Source organism: Chaetura pelagica, unplaced genomic scaffold, assembly GCF_000747805.2.
Source record: "Chaetura pelagica isolate M959 unplaced genomic scaffold, ChaPel_1.0 scaffold216, whole genome shotgun sequence".
In the NCBI taxonomy this organism is placed as follows: Eukaryota; Metazoa; Chordata; class Aves; order Apodiformes; family Apodidae; genus Chaetura; species Chaetura pelagica.
In genome coordinates this window covers 183,313-196,346 of record NW_009953597.1, presented here as the reverse complement: position 1 = coordinate 196,346, position 13,034 = coordinate 183,313, and the positions used below count along the sequence as shown (strand labels likewise).

General features: G+C 38.3%; 1 protein-coding gene across 1 annotated transcript in view; it reads left to right on the top strand.

Moving 5' to 3' along the window:
* Positions 1-1,256: 1,256 nt before the first annotated feature.
* Positions 1,257-13,034, top strand: part of PCSK5 (proprotein convertase subtilisin/kexin type 5) — a gene marked incomplete at its 3' end in the record, with an annotated part of 193,093 nt that continues 181,315 nt past the window's right edge. The window contains exons 1-2 of the mRNA XM_009999796.1: positions 1,257-1,280; positions 2,910-3,014. Coding sequence (XP_009998098.1) covers positions 1,257-1,280; positions 2,910-3,014 — 129 coding nt within the window. The remainder of the gene's footprint in view (positions 1,281-2,909; positions 3,015-13,034) is intronic.

Genomic DNA, 13,034 nt, shown 5'->3' with positions numbered 1-13,034 from the left:
AGAATGTGCCTTCCAGCCCTTTCACCGGCTTTGTTGCCCTCACCTGGACACATTCAAGTACCTTCAAGTAGCCGAACATCCTCCTTAAATAGTGAGGCCCAGAGTTGCACACAATGATGGAGGTGAGGCTGCAGCAGTGCTGGATACAGCGGGATAAACCCTCTCCTAACCAGCTGGTCACGCTGTGTGTGATGTACCTCAGGTTGTGGGTTGCCCTGGTGGCTGTCAGGGCACAGGGCTGACTCACACTGAGCCTGTGGTGACCAGCATCCCCAGCGCCCTTTCTGCAGGGCTGTTCTCCAGCCATTTATATTCTTGTTTATACTTGTGCCTGGCATCAGTCCATTCCAGGTGCAGAATCCAGCATTTTGACTTGTTAAATTTCCTCCCATTAATCATAGCCTAGTGCTCCAACCTATCTAGATGCCCCTGCAAGGCCTCTTGTCTGTCAAGACAATCAGCAGCACCTCCCAGTTTGGTATCATCGGCAAACTTATCATAGAATCATAGAATGGTAGGGGCTGGAAGGGACCTCTGGAGATCATTGAGTCCAACCCCCCTGCCAAAGCACAATCACCCAGAGCAGGTCACACAGAAACAAATCCAGACAAATTCCCATGATGGTTTCCATGAAAGCTTCTACTGGTGCACTCAACTCCTGCATTCAGAACATTGATAACTGTCTTGAGCAGAACTGGTTCTGGAATTACACCCTGAGGGACACAGCTGATGACCAGTCACCAAGCAGATGTAGCCTCTTTCACTAGAACCCTTTGACCCCTGCCCTTCAGCCAGATCTTCACGCAGTGCACCATGAACCTGCTCATCCTGCTGATGGACAACTTGTCCAGAAGGATGCTATGAAGGACAGTATCAAAAGCCTTACTAAAATCTAGAAAAATGACATCTACCACCTTCCCTTCCTCTACTAGATGGATGATCTTGTCATAGAAGGGTATCAGATTAGTTAGACAGGACTATCCCTTTGTAAACAGGACTATCCCTTTGTGAACCCATGTGGACCATGCCCTGTAAATGCTTTTCAGTAGTACTCAGTAAGATATTCTCCATATTTTTTCCAGGAACTGAGGTGAGACTAATAGGTCTGTAATTTTCTGGGTGTTCCATCACACCCTTCTTGTAGACTGGAATAACACTGGCTAGCTTCCAGTCAGCAGGGACCTCCCCAGAAGGCCCAGGGTCCTGCAACTCAATGAGGTGTCCCATATATGTTTAAGGAGGGTTTATTCGTGGACATGCCTGTAGAGATGGGAGATCAGGTTCCTCCATGCTACAAAGTTGCACCACTTCAGCTGAAGTTGCCTTTCAAAGAGATTATTAATAACAGAAAATAATAAGGATTTTTTATTATCAAAATTATTTTTGTAGGGCTAATATACTTTAATTTGGTTTAGTCAAACCAATTCCTATTTAATTTATGATAAACTAACTCAGTTAAATTGAGCTTTTCAGTATTTCACTTAAACTAAACCTAAGTCATTCCTCCTGAAATGAAGATACCAATGGACCAAGTGCACAGAGCTGGCATTAGTATCTTAGACCCCATTGCAGTTTTCCCCATTAGGTGAATTAATTTAAATTGTTGATTTTTTTATTATTATTTTTTATTTTTTCCTAAGCAGGGTCATTCCACACTCCTCTGTGCTGCTTACATCTTTAAATTTTCAGGTATAATGTATTCAAGTGCTCCCAGGAAATAAAAATTTTCTATCAATATTTCTTCTTAGTCAACTGATACTTTATTAAGATTTATTTTTTTTCTAATATTCATGGAGTTTTTCTGTGACTGAATTTTCAGTTCTCTTTGAATTTTTACTGTTGAGCTCTCAAGTTTCCTGCATTTGTATTCTTCTAGATGCAAATTCAGAAGAGTGGGTTTTTTTGAGATTAGAGTTTTTGCTCCATCCTCTCTGGTGATTGTATCCAGATTTATTTGCAAAACCAAGCCTGTTTTCTGAGGTCATTTTGAGTTTCAACTTGAAATTACAGTAAGCTCAATTGTCCCTTTTTTGCTCATCATTAAGAAACTTTTAACTAAAATATTAAGTATGTTACAAGATCTGCAGTGCAATAGAACATCAAATTCTAAATGAGTTGGAGAGACATTCTCCCTAAAGACAAGGAGGCTGAATGTTTGTTTATAGGTGCATTAAACTGAAGTTTCAGGTTATGAATGTTTAGATACTAATGAGTCTGGAAAGGAAAATTTCTTTGTCAAATTGTGAAGGCTGCCTTAGTTTAATATTTACATTGCTACTGTGTACTGACGGGATGAGTAAGAAGTATTTTTATTGTACTTTTGTGAAAATTGCAGTTTTGCATGACTTGATGTTGTGCTTTGAGCTAGTGATTATCCTATGAAGTTACCACTTCCCTATTTCCTCTACTTCTTTCTTGTCCACATCTGGCAGAAAGAGAAGCCTATTCCTGTTGTGTAGTCTGATGCTGTGAATGTCCTTTTATTAATTTAATTATATAAATAACTAAATCTAGTGCTTTTTACAGTACATTTCCTTAAGCAAACTAGATGGAGTGGTTTTTGATAATCATATAGCCATCTGATGATTTTTATACTTGCCATTTGAACACAGTTTGGATATGGATTGATACAGAGTTACTTAAACTACTGCATATAAATTAAACATTAAAAAGGTAGATACAGCCAGACTAAGCAGCTCAATTATAATCTTTGGTTATGCAGTTACTGCCTCAAGGACACTCCATCCATTTCATATCATATGTCCTTCTTTTGAAAGATGATCAGTGGGTTCAAGTAACATTTCAGTGCACAGGAAATTGCATAATTTATAGACTTTTAGAAATGAAAACCAGAAAACTGTTTTTCATAAATTAAATCTCCCTCTTTTTTTTCTACTCTCCCCTTACAGATTGGAACACTGAAGGATTACTACCACTTCTATCATAGTAAAACAATTAAAAGGTCAGTTCTGTCAAGCAGAGGTACCCACAGCTTCATTTCAATGGAACCAAAGGTAAGAAAATCTACGTATGTGTCTGAGGCAAAAGCCTTTGCATTTTTTATATGAAACATCATACTGGAGCACATTCACCTGAATGGTGTATAGCATTACAAGAACTGACACACTATCTGCTTGCTAAGGTTCTGCTTCTCATTAAAACAAATGGAAGACAACACCGTGCTATTAAGTATGTACTATTCTTGGAACATAAGGTCTAGCATTATTCCTTGATGAGTACAGGAATTTTGTTAAAGCACTAATCACTGTCCTGTGCTTCTCCCCAAAACTGCATGTGCAACATTCATCTGAAGATATTCTCCTGTAAACCAGCTGTCTTTCAGAATAAAGATGAGCAATGTGGGGTGGTATGATGTTCAGAGGAAAGTTCTTGCTTTTTTCTGATCTTTTCCTGGACTTATTGTATGAGGGGTTAAAATAAACGTGCTGTTTTCTGTGGTCCATTTGGCAGTTTCTACTGACCTGAATTTTAAGATTTATTTTAAAAAGGATGTCATATCTTTGGGGTATTTAATATAGGAGGTAACTGTCAACATAATTTAATTACTGATTTATAGCTAAGTATAATATTGTCTTGTATCTATACCCAAGACACACTTTGGTTTTAATCATTTAGTTTCAGTGGCTAGTAGCTTCATTAATGGCTGTAGGATTGGATTTCCTCTGGTTTCCTTTTAGGAGGCATATTTGGAGAAGATCCTGTTACCCTTTTTATGCTGTTCATATGACCCACTCTTACCAAAAAAGCTCAGAGTTCCTGGTGGCTTTCAATGGTGGTAACAGAGTCAAGTTTTCTTTAGGACCTTGGATGATGAGTGTTGTCTGTGAAGGATTTTTAAGGTTTTACTTGACAAATAATTTATGAGAAGTTAAAGTGTTTATCTGTGAAGTCTGAATACTATAGAGGTACAGTGTACAAATTAAGCATCATACAGGAATACCTCTGCAGTCTGGAACCCTTAACCCTTTAAGAGCACCAGCAACTCTGAGGAGAAGTGCATTTTGGTGATTAGGATGCTAATGATTAGGGCCCAAATCTCTGTTCCTAGAGTGCTGAGACCTACCATTCAAACAACAAGCATAGCTCTTTGAATAGACGATGCTGCAAAAGGAAGGGAGACTGTGTCCTGTGTGCTCAGGGCGGAGGGATTTACACACGAATACGCAAGTTCACATGCACGTACTACCATAAACTTTGGTGTTAACACCAAGTTCCAGCTACCCTTTCTGCATCTCTCACAGCTAGCCCACACTACTGTGGCCAGAATCATGAGAGACTCTAAGGCAGAACATGGCAGAAAATAGAACCATCACTTATTTTCTAATATTTTCCATCTTATGCCATTTAAGTCTTGTCCCCAGTCTGTGCTGCTGGTGGTACAGAATTTGTGAATTTCTGAATAATTATTTATATCACTTTAATGTTAGAAAAGCTGTAGGGTGGATTGTGCAAGGTACTGAAGCCTGTTAATGATTCCAGAGAAAATGTAGCCAAAGAAAAACTGATGATCTAATACCTAGATCTTGCAAAAGTGTTTCTGATTGACTTTGTGACTGCTCCGCTGAATCTGGGCTTGTGAATTCTTGTGTGGCTGCAGACACGTCAATATACGGACATGCATTAGTAGAATAAAGGCGAGTTTCTCCTCAGTATGTGTCATAAATAATTAAATAATAATTTAATTACTATTAAAGCAGACTGGAAATTTAATTGTATTACATAAACTAGACCTTTTAAAAACAAAAGATGTAATCTTAAGTAAGGCGCATTGCATGCCTGTAAGAATTTTCAAGTACTATTATATTTAGTAGTGTGACTAATACCAATATTTGCAGCAGATTAGATGGCATGTGTATCTGTGAACAAAGGAACACAGGTTTGTTTACTTTTGAAATAATTTAATGTTATTTTACTTAATGCTTAAAATCCTCTCTGTGTGGCATACACACAATTCTCATGATTTGTGCTTGCTTCAGATGTGGATCACTAAAGATGAAATTTTCACTGAAGGAATTTTTATTGAGTGGTAATTTATTATGTAAATAAACTGCATATAATGGAAGAACCATTAGGAAATGTTGTTTTTCTAAACTACTGTTGTGAAGAGTGTTTGATTCACTATGTGAGTGCTCAAGGAAAGATATATGTCATATAAAATCTTGCTATTGTGGATTTCAATTAATTAATTGCTTTCAGGATCTTTGGCTTGTTTGTTTTTTTCCTTCTGGAGAAGCCTCTTGTCACTGTTGTAAGCAGCATAAACAGATCCAATGGGAAACATAAACCGAAGGCCTGTGGATTACACATTTTGGCAATTTTCTCAGCATTAGCTAAACTTTACTCTTTATTGATGTGTAAAGGTAAAAGATACGCAGTGTAACACAATGTTGTCTGTCATCATCCACATCCTTGCCTAGCAATGCAACATGGTGTCATTTAGAGATTAAATGGATTAAGCAGTTTTAGGAAGAGATGGCCAATTGAGGCTCTAATGTCCTAACATTGATAGTAATGGAGAAAATTTGAAAAATAGCTTTATCCACAGCAACTTTTCAAGGCCTGTGTATAGTTATATGTAATTTCCCATGTGTTATAGAAAAACAAAAAAGTGAGAGAAATTAGTGGATTCAAAGGAGAGATTAGTACTATGCACTGGAGCTAAATGTTGAATGACATCTATTATAGAGATTTCTGGACTCTCCAGCTGATGTGCTGCTTGTGGTTGGCCTTTGGAAGGGGTCAATGAAAGCACCATAGCATAAATTGTCAGCTTTTCTTAGCTCCGTAGAGTTTTCTCAGCAAAGTTGCCAGACCCTTCCCACAGGGAAGTCTGCTGCCTCCCTGGGGCCAGGATAAGGGATATAACCGGGAAACTTCCTGGTCTGATACGGCCCTCTTTTGATCTTTCAGGTAGGTAGTGATGAGGTGGAGAAAAGAGGTTTGAGGGTAATATTGAAAGCTTGACATGAGCCACCAGTGTGCACTCACAGCCCAGAGAACCAATTGTGTCCTGGGCCAGGGAGGTGATTCTGCCCCTCTGCTCTGCTCTGCTCTGGTGAGACCCCACCTGGAATACTGTGTACAGTTCTAGTGCCCCCAGCACAAGAAAGATACAGACCTGTTGGAAAGCATCCAGAGAAGGGCCACCAAGATGATCAAAGGCCTGGAGCACCTCTGCTATGAAGACAAGCTGAGAGAGTTGGGGCTGTTCAGCCTAGAGAAGAGAAGGCTCCAGGGGGACCTTATAGCTCCTTCCAGTACTAGAAAGGGGCCTACAGGAAAGCTGGGGAGGGGCTTTTCATCAGAGAAGATAATGAGATAATGATTACAAGGCGTAATGGTTTTAAACTGAGAGAGAGGAGATTTAGGTTAGCTATTAGGAAGAAATTCTTCACTATAAGTGTGGTGAGGAACTGGAATGAGTTGCCCAGGAAGGTTGTTGATGCCCCGTCCCTGGAGATTTTTAAGGCCAGGTTGGATGAGCTTTTGTGCAACTTGATCTAGTGGTAGGGTTCCCTGCTTATGGCAGGGGAGTTGGAACTTGATCTTTAAGATCCCTTCCAACCTTAATGATTCTATGATTTTATGATTCTAAAGTTATTTTTGTGATGCTACAATGCACAAAACAATGGGAGCAAGAGTGCAAAGGAAGTGGGTAGATGGATAGAATCAGTCCATAGCTGAAAGGTGCTCTGCTTCTAATGAAGCTCTACTGCAGCTATTAAATAGTTAAGTTTATTGCTAGGCCCTCTATCGAAATCAGATTATTACAGCACTTCCAGAGGTGGGAATAAAGAGCTGTGGCGCACCCCCAGGTTTGCCACAGTGGTGAAATGAAGAGTCACAAAGTAGAAAAAATTGCAAATAATTATTACAACCTCACTCTGCAAGTCAGATTTTACATCCATACAAAGCATAAGGAATGTCACTGAAAATATTGCAGTTTCAATGAAATGTTGAAGAGTTGAGGAGTCTGCATATGACAATAATGCATAGATGTTAAATGGACAGTATAGATGAGAAAGCTGTCTTTCTAATACTGAACTGGAAGATGAAGAGTCAGATGTGATAATGAAATCTGTGATTCATGGTGAAAAATATCCCACCGAATCGAAAACAATAATCCTAGAAGCACACAATTCTTAAGGTTATAAAAGGCAGCTTTATGATGGAAAATATATTCAAATTGATGTATGTACAAACTAAAGTTTATTCCGTTTTCTTTGTAAAGTCCCCAGTGCTTTCCATCACAGTGGATATCTGAACAAGACTAATAATTGATGTTCCTGTAAAGTGTCACATTTATTAATAGGAAAAACATTTTACAGCATTAGTGTTTATCAATCTCAACTAAGATGACACCTCAACTTTTAAAAATTTTTGTTAATTTCAGGTAGGTTTATTTGGGGTTTGAACTCATACTTGATGGTTCAGGTTCACTCATCTTTTAGAAATGGCAATTCTTCCAATCACAATTCCACTGAAAGAACAAGTAAAGCTACCTACTTTCAGCAAGATATGCTGCTTGAGCAGGAGTGTGCAGAAGTGTCATGCCTTTGTCACCTCTGCTCCAGTGTTAGAATACCTGGGGAAACATCACTCCAGGCATTCACATTTTACTTAGCCTGACCTAACCACACACAGGGCAGATATGTATGGCCTGGTGATTAAAAAAATGTTAGTACTGTGTGTGTGGAAGGGATTCTTACCTTTGCCATAACAAGCTGATCAGAACTGTTGGTACCTGCATGTAAAATGCTGACAAGCATGTTTTTGATGAGACAACACTAAATGATCTGGACTGTTGTCAGAGGATAGGAAAGTACATGGCAGAATCCCATCCTTATTACTGGTAGGCCACTGTGGATGTTTATGAGACAGCAGAGGGAAGCAGAACTGTAGCAGCCACGAGTGAGTATTTCAGTTAGTTACAGCAGTTCATATTGGTAAATAATATCCTGGGTTGTTACGGGAGATAGCTGTCCAAAAAGTAAAAGAAGAGGCAGATTTCACCACAAGGTGATGGTCTTGCTTTGGCAAGGAGTATGCTACTACTTGTGGAGGGTGCTTTTGGGAAACACATTCAATTACTCTGGATCAGACTGTTCATTGAAAATAGAGAGGAGGGTTAAAATTTTAAGTGCTAAGAAGATCATAGTTGTGTTTTTCAGTTATTTGTTAATTTTAATGTTCAAGATTGCAGTATGAGGTTGAATAAGGAGAAAATAAAGCTTTGAACAGTGTGGATTTAATGTAGGGGCAAAAAATTTAGCAGAAATTAAGAATGTTATTAAAGTAATAAACCCCCAAACTTTTAAAAGGCAGTATCAAGGACTTAGACCTTGAGAAATTCAGATGAGAATGTTGTTATGGATAAGTTTGTGTTTCATATTGACAGAGTTAAGTGTTAAGCTGTTAAACCTTATTAGTAAACGAAGAGATTTTGTTAGCCAAACAGAAAAACACAACAGTTAAGCACTGGAACCAGGTGAGTTACTAATGTTTGCCTGAGTAGCCGTAATCTGTACAAGCAGAGGACAAAGAAGTAATACTGCTGTACTTGGTTGCAAAGCAATAGGAACTGTCATGCTGTTTTCCACTCCAGAGTTTGATTAAAGGTTTAAGTTAGTTATTAAGTAATGCAATATTTACCACTGTGGACCCTTTGTTTAATTGACTCAAAAAACTTTTACATGGGCAAACCTTCTCTTTAGATTAGTTAAAATTGAAAATTACTCACTATTTCCAAGGAGCCTGTTGCTGGGTGAGTTAGAACGTGAAGTAAATTACAGTGTGTGAGAGGGGCCATAGCAAGATCTCCCTTCAGCAGCTGCTTCTGAAGTATTAAAAAAATTTCATGTAAACATATAGTAAAGCTTTAGATTAGCTACTAGAAAGTGCATATTTACTTGACAAATAAAGATACAATTGGAAAGTAGAGAAAGGGGAAATCTTTCTAACAATAAAATCAGTGGGTCTGAGCTCCCAAGGGAAGATGTGGCAACTTATTTATGTCCCTTCCTGTGGCAGGGGGATTGGAACAGATGATATTTAAAGGTCCCTTTCAAGCCAAACTGGTCAATGTTTCTGTGATTTTATAAACATGAGCAAATAATCCTACCACTTGGATTTTTTTCACAGCTTTTGAGATGTGAAGTTTCTGTAATTAGTGTTGTTCTAGAAATTTGTTATGTTATTGTAAAGTTTGCATAAGTTAGTTGGTATTTTGTTTCCTTAATCATGAGTGAAATCTGTACTTACAAGGATGCCTGTTATTATTAGCTTTAACATCACGGAAGCCCAGTGTCAGGTCAGCTGTCAAATACCCCATTCCAGCACTCAGCAGTTTAAAGGGATTGCATTTGAGGCGCTGTTACGGTCTCTGGAGTTCATAGCCAATGGGAAAGATGGTGACAGGCAGGGCCTCAGCAATCTCTCAGAGAAGGAGCTAAAATCTTCTGAGACAGGAATATTTAAAATGAGGCAGATTTCACTGGTCTCTTGATTTGATGTATTTGGAACCTTCTAGCTGTGGAGAGGCAAAAGGACCCTACTTACATGCAACGGCCTAGGGATTTGCAAGGGACTCAGTTTATCAAGAGGAAAAAAAAAAAAAAAAGTAACCCATTTGAATTTTGCAGAACTTGAATACATTATGTCTTGGAGACTTAAAAAAAATAGCTGGATTTTAGGATGGAGAGGTGATACTTTTGCTTTGTAGGGAACAAATATTTCTGAAAGCAAATGTTCTCAATCTAAGATTTAAAATTTAAAATGTAACACACCTCTTACATTTCTTGAATTTGAGGAAAACTTAGGGAAAAGAGTTTTCTGTGTATTTTCCCTTCATTGTCACTAGTGGAACCTCAACAAAATAACCCTATATTTAAGTATCATAAAGCTTAAATCTAGCCTGTTCATGCATTATAGTTGTCACAATTTTCTTGGGCAAAGAGGTCTTTATTGGAGCTGCAATGCTAATCCCAATGCCTAAATTCAGCCTCTTACTAAACTTCACTGCTAATTTAACATTGGCTTTTGTTATCTTACTTTAGAAAGTGTAAGTACTTAGGAAATAGATAATTAGTTGTGACGACTTGTGCTCATTCCCACCTTACATTCTGTAGGTATATCCAGGATATCATCATTGCAAAGTTGATTGTACATTGATGAAACAACAAAAACAAGGAGGAAAAAAAACCTCTCTCCACTCAGTGTTTTATGAGAGGACACTTGAACATCACAACCATGGAAGTAAAGTTTGGAGAAAGGGTTTGGGCAGCACACAGTCCAGCATGGTACAACCTGCTATGGGAATCTTTAGCTGGCAGTTGGTTTGACCAGGAACTAGTAGAGATCGCATCCACTTTTGCTGAGACTGCTAAGAGGGTTATGGAGCATGCTGTGTAGCTTAGTTAGACATCACTGGGTTCATCTTGTGTACCTTGAGGTATTGAAATATTTTCTAAAATCTCTCCATTCTGGGATAAGATTTTCTCAGCACCTCTGTGGCTGTTGCTTTCCTGCTTAATGGCAGATCTGCATGAAAATCTATTTGCAATCTGAAAAGGAAAAGGCTGTTACATTCCTCTCACAATTCAGTAATTGTTAAAGGATTTTGCTCACCCTTAACAATGACCAAAGCACCTCAGGTAAATCTATGTGTGGAATATGTAAACTTGTAAGATTACTATTTCATCATAGCAGTCATAAACATGTAAAAGCAGAGGAATATAAAGGAAACTGCTTGGCAGTCCTTAGGACATGGGTTCTAGTAAGTGTTAATAATATTGGAGTTTCTTTACAATTTCAGTAAAGCAGTGCGTGTTCCTAGGTTTTTTAGCAACAAAGTGGGTTTATAGGTGAAAAATCATAAGGCTACTAAATGTTTTAATGAAAGGTAAGGGGAATTGGTTCTTTCATATGTAATCTGTCTTCTAAGAGCTTTCCAGGGAAGACAGCAGCTCTGACAGCTTCAATGGTTTTGTGTTATACTAAGTGTGCTTTTGCTGTCATTAAAATCAGTTTGCATTGCTAGTGGAAGAGGGATAGCAAGTTGCTGTTTTGGCTACTAGTCTATAAAATTGCTGGATATCAGAAAGAATCAGAAGAGGAGGAATTGGAGTTTTTTTAGGGAAAGATGCACCATTCTGGAAGAAGTTAATCCTGCAGGGCCAAATGCCTGAATATCAGGAGAGAGAGAGATTGAAAGAAAACACATTTTGGAAAGGAGCATCTCAGAGCAGACTGTCCTGGAATGTGACAGAACAGCTTCTACATACCATTTCCTGAGGGGATCCAGCTTCATCTGGTACTGATGATATTGGTTATAGTGCAGGATATTAATAGAAAATGGATTAAAGGTCTCTCTCTCTTTTTTTTTTTTTTTCTTCCCCCCCCCATGCATTTGGAAGACTTTCTGGCAGCAATGCATATTTCTGATATTATGTGTCAAAATTTTTAGGCATCTGTCTGCTTGCTTTTGACAGACAAGACAATCATGTTTAATTGTTGTGGTTGCTATCTCACCCAGCTATTCTTAATGGCGAACAGTAAGAAATCATGATTCACATAGATAATTTGCCACATGTAGCATTATTAACAGATAATTAAGACAGAGAGAGGAAAGCCATGCCTCCCCAAAACAAAGCAAAAAAATCTCCCCTGTGCCGAACTTTCTGGGTGTAACATCATCCTATCTCTTAGCATCATTTAAAAAGTCAAATCACTGAGAAGCCACTCATTTTCCTTGGCTGGTATGTTTCACGCTAGCAGATATGCACTGTCCTGTGACCTGCCAATTGTAATGGCTCAGAGGACGTGCCAAGCAGCTATGTTCTGTTCACAGCTGTCCTGCTTCAGTGTGTGTGGCCTTTGTAACACGACTTCAGTCCTTCATGCCTCTGACTCTCTACCTGTGAAATGGAGAAAATGCTGACAGTTAAGTAAAAACTTCTGCAAATTGTCAATTTGCAGAGCAAGTGCTATCTATTTTGTTCTGTGGAATTGTATTTCTCTTGGTGTCACACAGAGGATTTTATGAATACAAACAACATTTTAGTAAAATAAAACAGTCATTCTAAATGTTTCCATGTAATCCACTTAAAAGCAGTCATATCCATTGGTGTATTGGCTTTTCCTTGTTGCATAAGCTGTGTTTAACCTAGAATACTGTTTGACATTACTTTCCCCCCTTTATAAGAGGAGTGTAAATGCTGTCACTCCCATTGATGCTAATATTCTAAATAAATATAAAGGCCAGAATATAACTTTATCTTTTCTTTTGTAAGGGATCCAAATTCAAGTATTTCTTTTTAAGGCTATTTATCAAACTGATGCTCAATCCCCTGTTTCATATGTAGCTGTTTAGCAACTTTGTGTGATCATATAATAAAACCAGAATTTCTGAATTCTAAACAGTTCTCAGTTTTCCAGGGTGTTCCTAAGAAACTATTCCTCCAAAATACTGTTGCAAATGTATTCACAGTCTGTAAGACTAGAAGGAAACACTGTGATCATCCAGTCCAACCACCACCGACCAGATGTCCTATGGCTCACCAAAATTAATTTGTATTTGAAGCAGAGCATAGCTTTTAGAAATCTTCCAATTTGAATTAAAACTCTGCCAGCAATTGAGAAGTTCCAGAAGTTTTAGAAATGTTGTATTTTTGTGTTACCTGAGGTTATCTGGCTTCAGCTTCTAGCCATTTCACATTGCTATAACTGTTTGTGAGTTTGAAATATACTGCTATAAAGAAAATGTTCGGACACCGTGCCCTTAATGCCCTCTTTCCTCAGCTAGGAACACCTCCTCAAATCACTTCCTTGTCAACCTATTTTTCTCTTCTTTTCATTTTTGGGCTTCTTTCCTGAATCCTTGCTATGTAAACATGTTTCCCTTACCTTGGATGCTGGAAGTAAGCAGTGAAATTTGCAGTCCTGCTCAATGCAGATGTACGGTCAACGTGCGTGTCATTTTATGAGCCCAAATACATGTTGATGAGGTAGTCTGA